Here is a 17,751-nt window from a genome sequence, read left to right as displayed (position 1 = left end):
TCCTCTGTCCACGGGATTCTCCAGGCAAGAGTACTGGAGTGGGGTGCCATTGCCTTCTCCTAGATAAGTTACCAGAGTTTAGCAAAGTCACTGGATGCAAACTCAACATATAAAAACCAGTTGTAATTTCTATATATCAACAAGTGAAAACTTTTTTTCATGATGCAATTTACAGTAGCATCGTGCAACATAAAATGCCAGGAATAAATATATTATGCCAGTCATAATGTGCAATGACTCTTCACACATACAATAAAACATTGACACTGAACACTATCATAATCATTTCATGATGTATGTGAAGTCAAATCATTATGTTGTATACCTTAAACTATATAGTCAAATTATATCTCAATAAACACTGAAAGAAAAAATAGAAACATAAAGACATAAATGGAGTGCAAGTGAAGTCGCTTAGTTGCGTCCGACTCTTACAAAACTATGTGTGCAAAACTATGTTCAAAGATTGGAAGATTTAATACAGGCATGCCTCAGAGATGCTGTGAGTTTGGTTACAGACCACTGCAATAAAGCAAATATCAGAGTAAAGTGAATTATACAAATGGTTTCCCAGGGAATAAAAAATTTGTGTTTAGACTACAGTCTGTTAAGTGTGCAACAGTACTATGTCAAAAAAAAAAAGCACATACCTTAATTAAAAATACCTTATTGCTAGGAATTTCCTGTTGGTCCAGTGGTTAAGACTCCACCTTTCACTGCAGGAGGCATAGGTTTGACCCCTGCTCAGGGAACTAAGATCTTTCATGACAAATGGCTGAAAAAGAAAAAAAAAACCAACACCTTATGGCTAAAAAATGCTAACCATCATCTGAGCCTTCAGTGAATCATAATCAATTTTTTTTTCTTTTTTGGCATCGTTGGGTGGGCCTAAACATCATCTTTTTAAAAGTAACACCAAGGAATTGCCTGGCAGTCCAGTGGTTAGGACCCTGCACTTCCACTGCAGAGGGCCAAGTTTGATCCCTGGTTGGAGATCTAAGATCCCACATGCTTCCTGGTACTGCTGCTGCTAAGTCGCTTCAGTCGTGTCCGAATCTGTGTGACCCCATAGACAGCAGGCTTCCTGGTACAGCCAAAAATAAATAACATTAGAGATCACTGACCACAGATCAGCATAACAGATATAGTAATGATGATAAAGTTTGAAATATTATGAGAATTACCAACATGTGACACGGAGACATGCCGTAAGAAAATGCTGTTGGAAGACTGGTGACGATAGACTTTCTATCATCTGTTAGCTATTGAAGGTTTGCCACAAAACCTTCAAAACCTTTCAATTTGTTGTAAAAGATACAGTATCAGTGAAGTGCAATAAAATGTGGTATACCTGTATTGTGCAGGTGCTAATTCTTCCCAAATGATACATGGATTCAGTGCAACTCAGTAAAGACTGTGTAGTGTACATGTGTGTGTAGACCGTCAAACTGGATTCTAAAATGTATGAGGGCCAAGAACACCCAAGACAGTCCAAAGGAAACCCAAGAAGGAGAACAACTTCCTCTACTAGAGATCAGGAAGGCTACAGCGAGAAAACCAAGACTGTATGGTGCTGGTACAGGAACAGACAGACAAACAGAACAAAATCCAGAGAGGGGCCTACAGGTGCACAAAGACTTGAATATTTACACAAGTGGCTCTTAAGAGCCAACACAAGCAAAGGATGGGCTTTCCAGTAAATGATGCCACATCAACTGGATATCCATGTAGACAAAAATGAGACCCCCTACTTCATACTACCCACATAATCAATTCTAGATAGATCTGACATCTGAATGAGAAAGAAAAGGCAATGCCTCTTTTAGAAGAGAACATAAAAGTTCATGACTTTTAAGCAAATATTTTTTAAGAGGACACAAAATGGACTAACCATAAAGGAAAATACTGAAAATTGGATTACAATGAAGAACTTCTTTCATCCAAAGACAGTAAGATAAGATAGGTTAAGATAAGGTTAAGACATTAAGATAAGATAGGGAGGATAAGTTAAGATACACAATCCAAGGACTCATATCCTGAATACATACTATAAACCAATAAAAGATCCATATCCCAGTCAATGAATGGGCAAGAGATATGAAGAGGTGCTTCACAAGAGAAGATTCAAATAGCCAGTAAACGGATGAAAACATGCTCAACCTCTTTAGTCATCAGGGAAATTTAAATGTGAAAGTAAGTATTACTGTACTCCACCAGAATGCCTAAAATAAAAATGACTGACAATACCAGGTTTAGGGAAAGAGACAGAGGAGCTGGCACTCAGACACCAGTGGAGGAGCATACATTGGTACAACTACTCAGGAAAGCTATTTGGCATTTTCAGTGCAATTCCACTTTTGAGAATATACCGCCCCCCCAATATAATGCATATGAGCAACCAAAAGATGAGTACAACGGTGCTCCTGACAGCATGATTTGTAATAGACAAACCTGGAAACAACTGAAAGATTGTCAACGTGGATAAATAAATGAGAGTGCACCGTGGGTGAACTGTGAAATCTGGCGGGGAGTGAAGAAGCCAGTGCTCATATGACTCCACTTATGTGAAGCTGGAAAATAGGCAAAACTCCTGAGGAATTACCTCTAGGGAGGTGGTCTGGGGAGAAGGGAGGAGTTAATGATTAAGTGGGCTTTGGGAGCTGGTGACACTGGGTGGTGACGAGATTAGCATCTTGTTGTCATTTGTTAGCATCTTGTATGTTCTTCCATTAAACGGGAAAAAAAGGAAAGGTTGTCCTCACGGACTTGGAGCCTGAGTCAGTATCTTTTGGGGGCTGAGCAGGCAGGTGGTCTTCACCTGACCCCCTTACTGTGGAGTTGCCTTACGCACGTGTAGCCTGTTGTCCTCAGTTGTATCACACGGACGTGTGCCACACCTGTAGGGACCCACTTCTAGCCTAGAGATTGGCCCAAACCCCCAGCCCGCAGGGCCCCTCAAAATTGTGAGTTTTCCTCAGCTCCACCCAAGCACCCCTCTTTCCTTGAGTGGCTTGATTCTCCGTCTCTGCCCTTTCCCCCCGCCTAACTACATCCACGTCTACCATCAAGCAGGCACAGCTGTTCTCCCAGATAGTTCCTTCCCTGAGGAATTCTCTGGCTGTTTTCCCTGGTGGTTGTTAATTTTGTGCGGCGAGACCACCATCAAGGTGTTTGCTGAGGGGTCCTAGAGTCCTGGCCCCCGTTTGCTCCCTGGAGCCGGCATTTCTTTAAATTTGTCAGCTGGGGCTCAAGTACCCCTGATGAATGCGAGCAAGGACCCCTTGGACAGTCATGCAGAAGTGGGCAGGGCCTCTGACCCTCCCACCGCAGGGCTGAGCTTTGTTCCTCACGGGGGCCAGCACGGGGACAGATGGCTCAGCCCAGCCCTGCTCTTCCCACGAGGTCAGTGTGTGCAGCCTGGCAGTGAACAGAGCAAGGCATGGAGGCCACTGAATGTCCCCGTCCCAGCTTCCGGAGGGCCTGAGCTCATCCCTGAATGACACGCTCTCTGGGGGAGAACCGCAGGGCTCTGCCTTCAGCTCTCCAATGAGAAAGGACTTGTACCTGGAAGTCAGCGGTGTTGATTCTGGCTGTGAAAGGGAGGCAGAGGCCTCCAGGATGAAGTGACCATGCTGTACCACATGAAGCTTTCCTGCCGGCCACTGTGTCAGCTCCTCCTCGGGTCCAGGTGAGCCTGTGCACTTAGCCTTCTAGAAGAGCCAACAGTTCAAGAAGGACGTCTCATTGTCTTCCCATGCTTTGCACCCACAGACCTGTTTTCCTGGGACCCCACCCCAAGGGGTCTTCTTTGCTGCGTTTCGCTCTGCTGGGAGAGTAACAGCTCCCTGCCGTCAGCATCCCATTAAGAAAGGAAAAGTCATGGCCAGAAGTCACGGTGTCTGATTTTCGAAGTGTGGAATCCTATGAGAATCATCTTGAGTAACAAAATGAAAGGGACTGTTGAAAACCACTGCTGTCTGGTGTCTGCCTATGGGTTCTGACTCTCCTCCCCAACTTACAGCGACAAGCCCTTGTTAACTCAGCAGCCCACAAGGAAAGATTTTGCCCAACACTGGCCTCTGATTCCCCTCAGACAGCAGTGTGCATCTAACCCCATATTCGTTGAGATACTCTTTTGGTCCTACTGTAATTACCAAATCCCTGCTAAGGCTGCAAGGTGAGGGGATCTTGCTGGATCCAGTGGAAGACAAATGAGGAATGGAAACAGCTGGGCAGGGCGAGGAGTTCAGGGAGGCTGGGGCTGGGGGGTGGGGGGAGAGGCTTCATTTGAGAATAGCTGTAAAGGATTATAGGGGTTTTAATGGGGGAGAGAGACACGGCATTCAAGGCAGAGAGAAATGTAAGTGAAGTCTGCAGGGGCAGCCACCTGCAGATGGTCCACTGGGCTCCCGGTGGCTGTGGCTGTGGCCCAGAAGTGGGAACCCAGGGAAGATGTGGGACTCAAGGGACCTCGATGGAGGGGCCTGTCAGGGACCACCTGACAGATGGTCCTCAGGTCCTGACAGACCACCTGGGGGCTGCAGAGGGCAGGGCAAGCTACTGATGAGGTTCTGAGGTTCCCCCACCCCTGCCCACCTCTCCCACCACCCCTCAGGATCATACAGGGAAGCCTGTTTCCAGATGCCTTGTGATTTATTTCCAAAGGTGAGCTGCAGCACATAGGAAAATACACATGGCTTCTCAGTCTACATTTTTCCAGAGAAAATAGGTTCTGTCATTGGCTTTAGTGCCATCACCCCCACCCCACCCGTTCTGTGAGGCTCCAGGTGGGATGGCCTGTCTCTAAGATTCTGCTCTCAAAGCAGCAGGTTGGCCAAGACCTCTGGGGGTCAGAGTGAGGGGCAGCGACCGCCCCCATGGGGCAGGGGTTAGGGGTGGGCAGAGCACACGAGCGGCACTCACTGTGAAGCTAAGGCAAAGAACAGAGCTGGCGGAGGATGCCCCCTCTCACCCCAGGGACATGGTGTGCCGAAGCCCGGGACACAGACCAGGCGGGCGTGGGGGCTGAGGGCTCGGGCCCAGCCTGGAGCAGCAGCAGGACTGTGAGTGTGTAAGGGTGGGGGTGGGGGCATGCTGAAGAGGCAGCCTACCAGGAGATGGAGGGGCTTCAGTTCACACACTCCCCGTGCCCCAGCAGAGCTCCTGGCCTGTGGTCCCCAATTCTGTGCTTGGCCCCTGGCGTTAGCTCTATGTCAGGTGGGGGTCCCCGCTCAGGTCCCTTCTACCATCACCTCCCCTCATACTATCTGTGCAAAACATTCTTAGGGCCAAGCCTCTGAGTCCCCTGCACCCTGCCCAGGGCTGCAGGGAAGGGAGGAGAGGAAGGTGCTAGCTGGGGGACTCGCCCAGCACCGGGAACTCCTTGCACATCTCCTGGACAATCATGCGGTCCATCTGGCACTGGGGCGAGGCTTCCTCCTCCGTCAGGATGCGTCGCAGTGTGGCCTGCAGGTCGGCGAGCCGGTGGCGGTGCTGCAGGTAGGGCGTGGAGCGGACCACGGCATGCATCAGGGAGAGGTACTCCATGCGCAGCTGTGGGGAGAGCAGGCAAGCTCAGGGGTCCCAGGGAGGTACTGGGTGCCACTGCCACCAGACAGGGACAGACAGGCCACTACCGCCTTCTGGCGGCCACAAGGATATGACCGCCTGACACCACTGAATATCAGGGTTGCACCCCAGCACCCAGCATGTAACCTGGCACCGAGCTGGCCTTTGACAGTCCTTGCATGAGTAAATAAGTGAGTCCTCGCAGTCCACACGCAGTACCAGAACGTGGCTGGCCCAGGAAGTCCTGGCTCAGAGAGGTGGCAGGAGGAAGCAGTGAGCCCCTGCCTGTGTCTAATGCTGGGGCCGCTATCTGTCTGTTGGAGGCCCTTCTGCTTCTTTCCTCTCACCCCGGGAGATCTCATTCACACCCACAGCTTCAAACAGTGACCCACACTTAGACTTCTTTCCTAGACTGCAGATGAGAATTTTCAGCTGCCCACTGGTCATGCCCTACTTATCTCAGAGAGAACTCAAACTCCTATATCCACCATCAAACTCAGAATCGTCCCCATCTGCCCAAAGCTGAAGACTTTTCCTGTGTTATCTTAATAAAGAGCACTGCTGTTTGTTCAAATGCTCGAGTCAAAACTACAGGTGTCCTCTCGGAGTCCTTTCTCCCCACATCCTGAACCCAACCCATCCCTGAGACCTGGTGTCTTACCTTCTACCTGCCCTGAATCCATCTCCAACCTCCCTCCCAACCCACCTTGCCAGCACCTCTGGCTTTAATGGCTCTAACAGCCCCTCCAGTGTGACATCCCAGCTGCTCCTTATCCTCACTAGACCCTGATCTGCTGACCTGGCCCCAGTACTTCTTCTCCATCTGCCCCTATCTCTCATGTCTCCGCCTCTGCTTAGAGGAGTCAATACCCAAACCTTTCTTAGGCAGTGTCACGCTGCTAACTCCCAAACTCGGTCAGGCTGAAAAGCACCTGCCCATCAAATGTTAGTATGAACAGCTAAGCAGCAGACCATTATGGAGCTGTCTGTGCACAAGCCTGAACACCATTCCCCGCCACAAACCATACTGCCCAGGGCCACGGCCACTGCCACTTTTCTCCACCAGGCCCACTGCTCCTTAAAGGGCCACTGCCCACCTTCTCTGCGTTTGCCAAATCTAAAGTCCCTGACCAGCTGGCCTTGTGCTTCATGGAGAAAACAAGCACAATTTCAGAAACTCCTGGTCTTCCCTTGGCACCCTCTTCTCAACGACTGTCCCGCTACTGAATGGACTGCCCGGCTCCTGCCAGGCGCCATCCCTCTATGGGGGCCTGAACTCTCACCAGCCGCCTGACCTACTTTTGACTCCCACAGTGGCTGACCCTCCCAACACCTCAGCCTCTTCTCCATAGTTGGCCTGCTGGATGAGTCCCTCTGGCTTAGACATCCACCAGCATCTCCCACCTTGAAAAGACTTTCTCTTGGAGTTGGTGGTCTAGTGGTTGGGAATCTGCCTGCCAATGCTGAAGACACGGGTTTGATCCTTGGTCCAGGAAGATCCCACATGCCTCAGAGCAACTAAGCCCGTGCACCACAACCACGGAGCCTGTGCTCTAGAGCCCGGGAACTGCAACTACTGAGCCCCCATGCCCAGAGTCCATGCTCTGCAACGAGAGAAGCCACTGCAATGAGAAGCCTGCACACCGCAGCCAGAGAAAGCCTGTGCACCAACCAAAACCTAGCATAGCCCAAATAAAATATATAAATAAACTTACAAAAAAAAAATACTTTCCCTTGATCCCATGTATCGCTCCAGTGATCCCCCAACTTTTCTGCTCCCCTTTACATAAACAGAACAGAAGCAAAAGAGATTAAGAAGAGGTGGCAAGAATACACAGAACTATACAAAAAAAGAACTTAATGATCTGGATAGCCATGATGGTGTGGTCACTCACCTAGAGCCAGACATCCTAGAGTGTGAAGTCAAGAGAGACTTAGGAAGCATTACTATGAACAAAGCTGGTGGAGGTGATGGAATTCCAACTGAGCTATTTAAAATCCTAAAAGGTGATGCAAGGTGCTACACTCAATGTGTCAGCAAATTTGGAAAACTAAGCAGCGGCTACAGGACTGGAAAAGGTCAGTTTTCATTCCAATCCCAAAGAATGTTCAGACTACCACACAATTGCACTCATTTCACATGCCAGCAAGGTAATGCTCAAAATCCTTCAAGCTAGGCTTCAGCAGTACATGAACTGAGAACTTCCACATGTACAAACTGGGTTTAGAAAAGGGAGGAATGAGAGATCAAATTGCCAACATCGGAGGGATCATAGAAAAGCAAGGGAATTCCAAAAAAACAGCTACTTCTGCTTCACTGACTATGTTAAAGTCTTAGACTGTGTGGATCACACAAACTGTGGAAAATTCTTAAAGAGATGGGAATACCAGACCACCTGACCTGTCTCTTGAGAAACCTATGAGTGAGTCAAGAAGCAATAGCTAGAACCAGACATGGAACAACAGACTAATTTCAAATTGGGAAAGGAATACAACAAGGCTGTATATTGTCACCCTGTTTATTTAACTTCTATGCAGGGTACATCATACAAAATGCCAGGCTGGATGAATCACAAGCTGGAATCAAGACTGCCAGGAGAAATATCAACAACCTCAGATATGCAGGTGATATCACTCTAATGGCAGAAAATGAAGAGGAACTAAAGAGACTCTTGATGAGGGTGAAAGAGGAGAGTCAAAAACCTGAGTTAAAACTCAACAGTCAAAAAACTAGGATCATGGCCTCTGGTCTCATCACTTCATGGCAAATACAAGGAGAAAAAGTGGAAATAGTGATAGTTTTATTTTCTTGAGCTCCAAAATCACTGAGGAAGTCATGAAATTAAAAGACTCTTGCTTTTTGGAAGCAAAGCTGTGACAAACCTAGACGCTGTGTTAAAAAGCAGAGAAATCACTTTGCCAACAAAGGTCCAAAGAGTCAAAGCTGTGGTTTTTCCATAAAGAAAAACCATAAAGGAGGCTGAGTGCTGAAGCACTGATGTTTTTGAACTGTGGTGCTGGAGAAGACTCTTGAGAGTCCCTTGGACAGCAACGAGATCAAACCAGTCAATCCTAAAGGAAATCAACCCTGAATATTGATTGGAAGGACTAATGATGAAGCAGAAGCTCCAATACTTTGGCCACCTGATGCAAAGAGCTGACTCACTGGAAAAGATCTTGATATTGGAAAAGACTGAAGGCAGGAGGGGAAGCGGGTGACAGGATGAGATGGCTGGATGGCATCACCGACTCAATGGACATGAGTCTGAGCAAGCTCTGAGAGATAGTGAAGGACAGGGATGCCTGATGTGCTATAGTCCATGGGGTCGCAAAAAGTTGGACAGGACTGAGTCACAAGTTCAAGTTCACATAAAAACACACGAGGGTTGTTGCCATTCAGTGCTCCCAGCTTCCCTCTCTTTCCACTCCCCTCCAACGCCAAATCTTCCCTTCAACTTCCCACTTGGACTCTCTCCCCTCCACTCCACTGACACTGCTGGCCAGTCACAGCTGACCTGCGTGTGGCAAATTCTATGTCTCCTCCTCAGGCCTCATCTCACTCAGGCTCCTACCTGTGGCAACGGCTCATCCCCTCCTCTTTCACACACAAGTGTTTGGGCTCCTGCTCTCCTGTTTTTTCCTCCTGAGTACCTCCTGTGTGCCCCGACTGAAACCTAAGCTTCCCTCTGACCCATGCATCCCACACCCAAGGTGACCACACTGTCACAGGCTTCCCAGCACATGTATGCGCAGCACACTCCCAAGTGTCTCTCTCCCATCCCACTCACACCCCAGTACCTCGCTGATGTCCTCTGTACCTGGATGTCCAGCAGATACCTTCTCAATCTCAATGCATCAAAACAACTCTATTCAAAAGGTCTTCCCCACCAAGAGGGATCAGCACTTCCTCCACCGGGCTGATCCAGACCAATTGAGCAGCGAGTCCTGCCAACCCACCTCCAACACACCCAGGCCTGACCTCCTCTCCCACTCCACGTGTGCCACCTGGAGGGCGGTGGCCGCTTCCGCACAGGCCTCCCACTTCTGCTGTGATCCCACAGCCTCTGTTTCATTCAGGATGGTAGTCAGATCACTTCCCCTACAAGGTGACCACCTCCTGCCACGGCCCCCAAGGCTTCGTGTAAACTCCACTTGCTCTTCTCACCTCCCGCCACTCCTCCTGTCTCCGGACAGCGCATCCCCTGACCACCACACGGTGGGCTCCCTTGGGTCTTGGCACACCTGTCTTGGCTGAGCGGCCTCCCCTACTTACCGGGCTCCAGCAGTGCCCCTCACCCTAGACTCAGGTGCCCCCTCCCCCGGGGTGTGGCAGCTCCCACCCCGCTGCGGCCACGTCCAGGCACCTTGTCTCCGGGCGACAGGTCCGCGATGTGTCGCACAGTGATGTCGATGAGCGCCATCATGTCCGTGTGGTAGAAGATGGCAGCTGTGGCGGGGCTGGCGAACACGTCCTGCAGGAACTTGAGGATGGAGTGTGGCGGCTGCGGCTCGTGCTTGAAGATGCGCACGGGGTCATCTAGAAGGTGGGGAAGAGGGCTCAGGGCGGTCTTCTGGGGAGGGCCAACAGGCGTCAGGGGGGCGGGGTGGGGAGGAGTCACAGGACACCCAAGTGGCCCTGTGCAGATTCCTGGGCGCTCACCCCCTCTGTTCAGGAGCAACAGCAGCTTCTCGGAGAAGATCTTGACGTTGGCATGTTTGCTCAGGGCGGCCATGATGACGTTCTGGTCCGGGGCTGAGGAAGGACACGGGTGTGCACGAGGGCACTGGCGCTGAGCCTGGAGGGTCCTCCTCCACCCTCGCAGCGCGAGGCAGCCACCCCAGGCAGGCCCCGCCCTCACCTGGCAGGTGCAGGTTGAGAGCCAGTAGTAGATTCACGCACAGATCCGGCAGCTGCTCCGTGGTGTCCAAGGGCAGCCCATCCTCAACGATGCTCAGCAGAAACTGGGCAAAGGGTGTGCCCAGGTGCTCTAGGAGAGGGGCACACCGAGGTCTGCAGCCTAGACCCACCACCCACCCCGCCCAGCCTCCTTGGGTTCCCGTGAGCCCTGGGGATGCTCTATGAGACCCTGGTCAGTGGGTCCCCAGCCCTCAGGCTGTGGGCTCCCTGCAGTCAGCTGGGCCGCGACCTGCCTTCTTACCATAGTGTGCGTAGGGCACTGCCTCGCCCATGGAGAAGACCATGGCCAGGATGAGGGCAGAGTAACAGAGCTTCTGGTGGTCTGCAGGGGCGCAGAGCAGGTGGTCAGAGCCCCTGAAGGTGGCGGGAACCCCCTCCAGGGGGCAGGGAGCTGGCCCTCGCTCGCTTACCCTGCGTGTCTGTCTGCATGTCCCGTGCCAGCTCCACGGGCAGCACGGATGACACAAGCGTGGAGATGATGGCCGCGTCCAGGCTGCACATGGCGCCGAAGCACTTGAGGAGCAGCAGCCGCAGCGACACCCGGTGCTCCTGGCAGGGGACCCCGTGTGCGCTCAGTGGCCAGACGCCCCACTTCTGCCCGGGTCCCTCCGTGTCCCCCCTCCTCCCCTTGCTCCCACACACACACCATTTGGTAGTAGGCCACCAAGGCCAAGACAGACTCGAACTCGTTCCGCTTGCACATTTTCTTGCAAACTTCAGGGTCTGCGTCCGTCTGCAGCGGGGAGGAGATGTGAGGGAGTCGGTCAGAGTGCGTGGCCACCCATGAGCATGCCGAGGACCAGTAGGGGAGACTCCCGAGCACGGGGGAGGGGTGGGGACACCTGGGGGCCCACAGCCCACACCAGAATGTGCAGCAGCTCCTCCAGGTAGCAGCGGATGACGCCCTCGTCCTCATACAGGGCCCAGCTGCGCTGCTGGGCATCGTCCTTCCGCCGGGCCAGGTCTGCAAAGATCACCTCCAGCCGCTGCTGGTCATGGCAGACCTGCCCTGAGGGCAGGGCGGTGCTCAGGTCCTGTGGGCAGAGGGTGAGGCGGGGCTCAGCACACCTACCCAGCAACATCTCCAGGAGGCCCGCAAGGCCTGGGGCTCAACCCAGACCCTGAGATCCAGGTGTGCGCTCCTGGCCTGTGTCAGACCAGGGGCCTGGGGCCTCACCTACAAGGGCTGCCTGGAGCCAGCGTCCTCCCAGGACCAGTGAGTGGACCAGCCCCCGGTCCCCCCCCTCCTCCCCGCTGCTCCCCATCAACTTCCCACGGCCCCATCCAACATCGAGGCCCCCAGGGGCACCAGCCCTGTTCTGCACTCCCTCTCCAAGGAATTCCACTGCCTCCAAGTCTTCCCCACTGTCTCCTCTGTCCCCTGCCCTAGTCTCACTTCCAACCACACCTCTTGCTCCCTCCCTCTCCCCTTTGCGGCGTTCCAGCCATGCTGGCCTCGTTCCAATCTCTCCTGTGAGCTGAGCACGAGGTGCTGCCTTATGGCCCTCATCCAGGCTGAGCCTCTGCCTGCAGTATTCTTCCTCCCTTTCTCCTTCACGGATTGTCCCCAAAAGTCCCCAACACCCAGCACAAGGAAGCCAAGAGCTCGAGCTCAACAAATACCTGTCAGGTAAAGGCTGGATACATGTGTGGGCGGGGAAGGGGCAGGGGTGGCGGGGCGGCCCCTGGCCCCGGCCCTGGCCCCTCACCTTGCCCTCCACCAGCGAGAGGAGGACCTGCTCCATGACAGGTGAGCTGGCCGGCACAGAGGCCTGGATGTGGCCCACCACGACGCCAATGGCCACGCGGCAGAGCTCGTGGCTCAGGCCAGTGTTCCTCCGCACGAGCTCCATCAGCTCTGCCCCGATGGTCCTGGGCACGGCAGGCTCAGCCACCGCCTTCTCCTCTGTGGCCCCCAGGTTCAGTGCCCTCAGGGCCTCCAGCTCATCAGGGACCGGGGCTGGGGCTGTCTCCACCACTGCCGCCACTGCCTCCTCCTCTGTAGGGGGCTCCGGGTTTGGCACCTTGCAGGGAGGGGGCTGAGCTTGGGACACAGCGGTAAGCATGCCTCGGCGGGGCACAGGTGGGGGCGTGGGTGAGCAGCTGGGGCCTGGCTCGGATAAGCTGGAGCCGGTGTACAGTGTGTCAAGGGAGGTGCTGCTGATGGAGCCGCCGCTGGACACAGAACTGCCCCCAGAGGGCGTGGTGTTGCGGCCGCCTATGAGCAGAGAGGAGATGCTGTGCTGGGGCAGCCCCCTGGGGACCCCTATCCCCCCAAGCCCAGAGCCCCCAGCCATCCAACCCCTGCCCTGTCTTCACCCCCAAGCCTGGAGCCCCCAGTGTTCTGACATAGGCACAGCAGCTGTTCTAAGGGTGCCCTCAGCTCCCCATCCCCGCCTTCTCACCACTCCCCGAAACGATCAGGGCGTCACGGTCTCGGCGCTTCACGGGTGGGGGTGGCGTGGTGGGCGCTGCTCGGCGAGGCTGTGGTGGGATCTGGGAGGATACAAATGGGATCTGAGGGCACAGACTGCCATCTTGGGTACAGCCTGAGCTCGGCAGGGGCAGGACCAAGGCTCCAGGTGGCATCCCTGACTGGGGTGGACATTGGGAGCCTCCGGACAAAGCCTTAAGCCCCCCGCCACTTCCCTTGCCCAGGCAGCTCTCACCATGTACCTGGTAGAGGCCTCCATCCGCCCCAAGATACTCAGAACTGGGCAGGCTGTGCTGCCGCTCGAACCCAGCTCGACACGTGCCATTGGGCTGCCTGGTGGCGGCGGTGTCCAGATGGTGGTCACTGGTGGACGGGGTCATAGCTGCAGGGCTGGGGGTGGAGGGGCCTCTGCGGGACAGGGTCTCTTTCCGGTGGTGGATCAGCTTCCTGAGGCAGGGGCAGGGAGGTTACAGGGGGAGTCACCTTACAGCTCCCCAAGTCTGCCCGTGCCCCCTGAGGGACACTGCCCACCCTCGCCCAGGCCCCCCACCTCCCACCACCCTCATGCCCCACCCACCTCTGCACTGCCAACCCTGCCCTCTAGAGTCTGGGAAGGACCCATCCCCCGGGCCCACTGGGAGGCCCCCAACACACTCACTGGAGGACCCCGCGCTGCTCCAGGCTGTATTTGCCACCGTCCCGCACGGCCGCATTGTGCACGGCCTCAATGGCCCGGTCAATGGCTTGGAGGACATCCTGCTCCAGGCCCTGTGAGGGGGGCAGGAGTGGGCTCTTAGCCCTGGGGGCCAGGTGAGGGCACGGAGGCCAGCGCCAGCCCTGGAGGGAGCCTGGCGCAGGCAGAGGGCCACAGCTGCTCTCAAAGCCTGGAATACTAGAGACCAACACAGCAAGATGAACTAGATATCAATCGGGGCTCTCAAACTGCGTCACTTGGGAAGCTGGGCCACAGGGAGGGGCCCAGGCTGCTGCTTTATATATCAGGCCCCCGCTCGCGATTTTACCTATGGTGAGGCTCTCGGCTAAGTCATCTCTGAAAGTCTGGGCTCTGAAGCAAACACACAGCCCACAGACCCCTAGTTTGAGGCCAGGAGTGCACACTAACTCTATCGCCAGGCTTGGCTCAGATCCCAGGCTGAGGTGCCAAGCAGGGAGCCTCTAGGGTCTGGAGCTCTGAACAAAACCCTCTGGATCTTTCTGACCCGTCACAAAACCAAGGCCACACTCCAGGACAGCCCCATCCTCAGAGAGCCTTCTGCAGGCCCTGGTAGCTGAGGACAGGCCAAAGGGACCTCCTCTTTGGACCCGTGTTGCCAGCCCTCATCCCCTCTAGCTGTGAGAAAGGAATCCTCCAGAGCTGTGCTGGGGAACAGCAGTTCTGGGTTTGTGGCAGAAGACAGACATAAGCGTGGAACCTGGCCCCTGCCCCAGAGTTTGTGTCGCCATCCACCGCAGCTCAGGGGTCCCCTTGACCCAGCCTGGCTGGCATGGGGTGGGGGGAGTAGGGGGCTGCCAACTGCGGGACCAGTCACTCGCACCCCTCCCTTGCCCTTGGCACCCATGGTCCATCAGGCACAGGGGCCTCAGAACTAAGATAAGATCACACCAGAGTGGGTTGGAGAGGCTTCTCGGACAGGGACAGACAGATGGACTCAGAGGTCAGCAGAGCCCCAAAGGTAACAGGGGGCATGTCAGAGTGCAGGAGATAGCAGACAGAAAAGGGGACAGAGCAAGACCGGCAGACGATGCACAGAAAGCAAGAAAGATGGTGAGAGAGAGAGGGAGGGGGAGAGAGAGAGAGAGGAAAAGAGAGAAGCAGAGGGAGACAGCGCAGAAAGAAATTGAGATTCGGAGACAGAGAAGGGGAGAGAGTTGGAGGATGTGGACACACACAAGGGGAGAGTCAGAATGACACAGAGACAGCCAGGGAGACCAAGACGGAGGGAGACACGCAGCAAGAAACCAAGAGACAGAGAAGGTGGTACCCTCTCTGCCCTCCCCAAACACCCAGCCCCAATAGCCAAGGCAGGCGAGGGGCCTCACAGGCCCTGGGGGAAAGTGGAGGACTTTCCCTGGAGGCCTCCAACAAGCCCCCAGCCCCAGAGAGACTGGCTCTGACATGCTCAATTCCAGACCCAGCAGCCCTGGTGTCCGAGGCTTCCGCTCCCACCCAGGCACTCCTGGATGCCACGAGGCCAAGGGTCCAGGGCCCCGGGCCCATCCCCTCGGGTAAAAGCCACAGATGACATCTCCAAATTTATCCTGTTATTTCTGTCCTGAACTGGGCCGGCTTGGGATGCTTCCTTCAGCCAGAGACTAGGATGGGGCGGGGGTGTCTGGCACAGGGCAGGCCTGGAGGCTCTGGGCCCTCCTTCCCCCTGAGATCAGAATAGACCAGCTGGAGACAATGCAGCCCAACCCCCACACCAGGTCTATTCTGGGGGAAACAGGAACTGGGGCTGTACCTCCAGTGGAAGGAAACAGGGGAGCCATGGCCACACCAGGGGAAGCCGTGGGGAAGTCCCACTTCCTTGCTAAGGGAGCAGCTCCCACCCTAGGCTGGGGACAAGGAAGGCTCAGGCTCCCTCACTTTCCAAGAAAGGAAGTCTGAAAAGTCAGGGCCTGAGGCTTGTAGTGCCAGGGAGTGTCAGCAGGAGCTGGGAACCCAGGCTCAAAGTAGATTGACGAAAGTGTTTTGGGAAGAGCTTAGGGGCTGAATAAGTACAGGACAATAAAAGATATTGAGGTCTCAGGGCTTGGGGGGTCACTTAGGGGATGGGGGTGTACACGGCTTCCTGGTCCAAGTGCGGGGGGGTGGGATGGGAGGGTGAAGACGTAGAAGATGGCTGGGGAAACAGAAAGTGCCCAGGGTTGCCGGGGGTCTCAGGGGTGGAAGCTGTGGAAGAGGAGGCAAGAGTGTTGGGATCCTGGTGATCCAGGCGAGGGGCCAATTAAGTCAGGGGTTTCCGTGACCTGGGGAACTGCTCAGTATCTGGTGTACTGGAATCTCGGGGCTGACTCTTGAATTGTATTCGGCTGGGGATTCAGATGTGGGGTCTGGGGCCTCGGTCCCAGAGTTAGGCTTTAGGTAGGTCTGGAGTCCTCAAGAGTTGGCTGTCAAGGGCCTGGTCCTCTGTGGAGGGAGCGGGCTCTCAGGGTCCCAGTCCCCGCGGGGTCTCTCGGTCAGGTTCTCAAAGTCCTCATCTGCTGGAGGTCCCGACCGGCCGGTGATGGAGCTCAGTCTAGGGGCGGCGGAGGCCGGGCCGGGGAGGGGCACACTCACCTGCAGGCGGCGCAGGTAGGCGGGCGGCACGTAGCCGGTCTCACCGCTGCGCGCCCGCGCCGCCAACCACCAGTGCGCGCTGCTGCGCTCCAGCACCAGGAAGGTCTCGCCCGCGGCGAACGCCAGCGCATTGGGCTCCGCCGAGCGGAACGCGTACAGCGCGCGGTACATGAGGCCGAGTCGCGCCGGGGCAGGGGAGACGGCGCGGGGCTGAAGAACCAGGACGCCAGGCCGGCAGCTCCTCGCCGTGCTCGCCCTGCCCCGTGACACACGGCGCGTGCGCGCGCGCGCCCGCCAGCCCGCCGCAGTCCCGCCCCGGCAGTGTCGGCTCCTGCGCGGGAGCGCGGCGCCCCCTGGCGGCCCCGAGGGGCGCGGCTCTCGAGAGTCCACCGCCCTTTCCGAGGACTGTCTTCTCCAAGCTCCAGACTCCCTGACCCGGCACCCCGCCTAGAGCCCCCAGCCCCAGCTGCTCCTGCCCGGCCCTCCACTCCTTTTACCGGCTCAAGCCCTAGTACTGCGGCCCACCCTACTTCACAAAGGAGAGCTCGCCCGCAGCCCAAAGGCAGAGCCTGTGTCCTGTGCTGATAAGCCTCTTGCATCTATGCCACCCCAGGGAAGTGGATCCTGACCTACTAAATTAAGGACAGCAACCCCGGGTCTCTTGTGTCTCGAGGCGTGCTGAGCTCACTTCTTTAAGCGCCAGCGGTGGGCAACGGGGAGCAAGAGTGGAGAGGGGGCTGCAGAAACAAAAACCAGGTCAGGCCATTTCGCTGCCCATAGTCCTCCCATCCTCAGTCCCCGTCGCTTCTCTTCTGCCACTGACTACTCTCTTCCTCTCTAACGTGGGTCCTTGCATATCCATTCTTCTGCCTGGGACACTACTTCCCTCCTCACAGCATAAGGTCAGGCTCCCACCCTTATCAGTCACTTCCACATCACTCTCTTCTGCGGTCTTTGGAGACTTACAAATCCGTTATCTTTATTTCTGATGCTTCCTTCTGAGAGCAGATAGAAGGGCTGGTGGATGAGGATTGGGGTACCATGTGGCGTTAAGAGCCTGTCTGGCCCACCTTCCAGTCAGCCCTGACCTGGGGAGGTCATTGTAGTCCTATGAAGCAGCAGGGAAAACCAAGGGTACCTGGGTTTCAATAAACCCAGAGTTCTGGGGACCACCCATCGCCGTCCAGAGACTGGTCCAGTCACATTCTTCTCTGGAAGCCTGGACCCAGGGAGCAGGTAGGCACAACCCGGCCAGTGTATGCAGGTGGGTGATTTTGGATATAGTGGATATAGGCACAGGACCTGGGAGAGAAGGTGCTGAGAGGTTCAAGCAAGAGGTGGGGCTGCTAGACCTGGACATCCAGATCCTCCTTTCTTGGCACTAGTTCCGGGTCCTTCTCCCTCATGCCTGTGCCAGCAGTTCGAGATCTCGTGCCACACTTCTCCCTGAAACCCTCTGAGAACAGAGCAGAAACAGCTCTCTTGGGGGCTGCCCGGCTGGAACCATATGAAGGATGGCACTGGCATGGC

At 55.2% G+C, this 17,751-nt stretch overlaps 1 protein-coding gene across 3 annotated transcripts; it reads right to left on the bottom strand.

Moving 5' to 3' along the window:
• Positions 1 to 4,634: 4,634 nt before the first annotated feature.
• On the bottom strand, positions 4,635 to 16,489 carry NCKIPSD (NCK interacting protein with SH3 domain). 3 transcript variants are annotated; one of them, XM_027957668.3, is made up of 13 exons: positions 16,222 to 16,489; positions 13,579 to 13,688; positions 13,163 to 13,367; positions 12,892 to 12,982; positions 12,196 to 12,704; positions 11,350 to 11,520; positions 11,133 to 11,219; positions 10,897 to 11,035; positions 10,728 to 10,808; positions 10,428 to 10,556; positions 10,229 to 10,321; positions 9,933 to 10,105; positions 4,635 to 5,553 (listed from the first exon to the last, which is right to left on the bottom strand). In XM_027957668.3, exons 1-13 carry the CDS (start codon positions 16,390 to 16,392, stop codon positions 5,350 to 5,352), a joined length of 2,163 nt encoding a protein of 720 aa, XP_027813469.2. In that variant the 5' UTR covers positions 16,393 to 16,489; the 3' UTR covers positions 4,635 to 5,349. The 3 variants fall into 3 exon arrangements, with proteins under 3 accessions (XP_027813469.2, XP_042092198.1, XP_042092199.1); XM_042236264.2 differs by having other exon boundaries at positions 4,635 to 5,493; XM_042236265.1 differs by lacking the exons at positions 13,579 to 13,688; positions 16,222 to 16,489 and having other exon boundaries at positions 13,156 to 13,279.
• Between the last annotated feature and the right edge of the window lie 1,262 nt (positions 16,490 to 17,751).

Source organism: Ovis aries, chromosome 19, assembly GCF_016772045.2.
Source record: "Ovis aries strain OAR_USU_Benz2616 breed Rambouillet chromosome 19, ARS-UI_Ramb_v3.0, whole genome shotgun sequence".
NCBI lineage: Eukaryota > Metazoa > Chordata > Mammalia > Artiodactyla > Bovidae > Ovis > Ovis aries.
Note: the sequence above shows the minus strand (reverse complement) of the source record. Positions and strands in the feature narration are given on the sequence as shown.

Bases quoted from the DNA above. Each gene is read 5' to 3' on its own strand.
- NCKIPSD (XM_027957668.3), bottom strand. From the start codon at position 16,392: ATGTACCGCGCGCTGTACGCGTTCCGCTCGGCGGAGCCCAATGCGCTG. The intron at 12,705-12,891 runs GTGAGAAGGCGG...CTCTGCTCATAG, and splicing joins CCTGATCGTTTCGGGGAGTG to GCGGCCGCAACACCACGCCC. The intron at 10,106-10,228 runs GTGAGCGCCCAG...CCCACCTTCTAG, and splicing joins GTTGCTCCTGAACAGAGGGG to ATGACCCCGTGCGCATCTTC.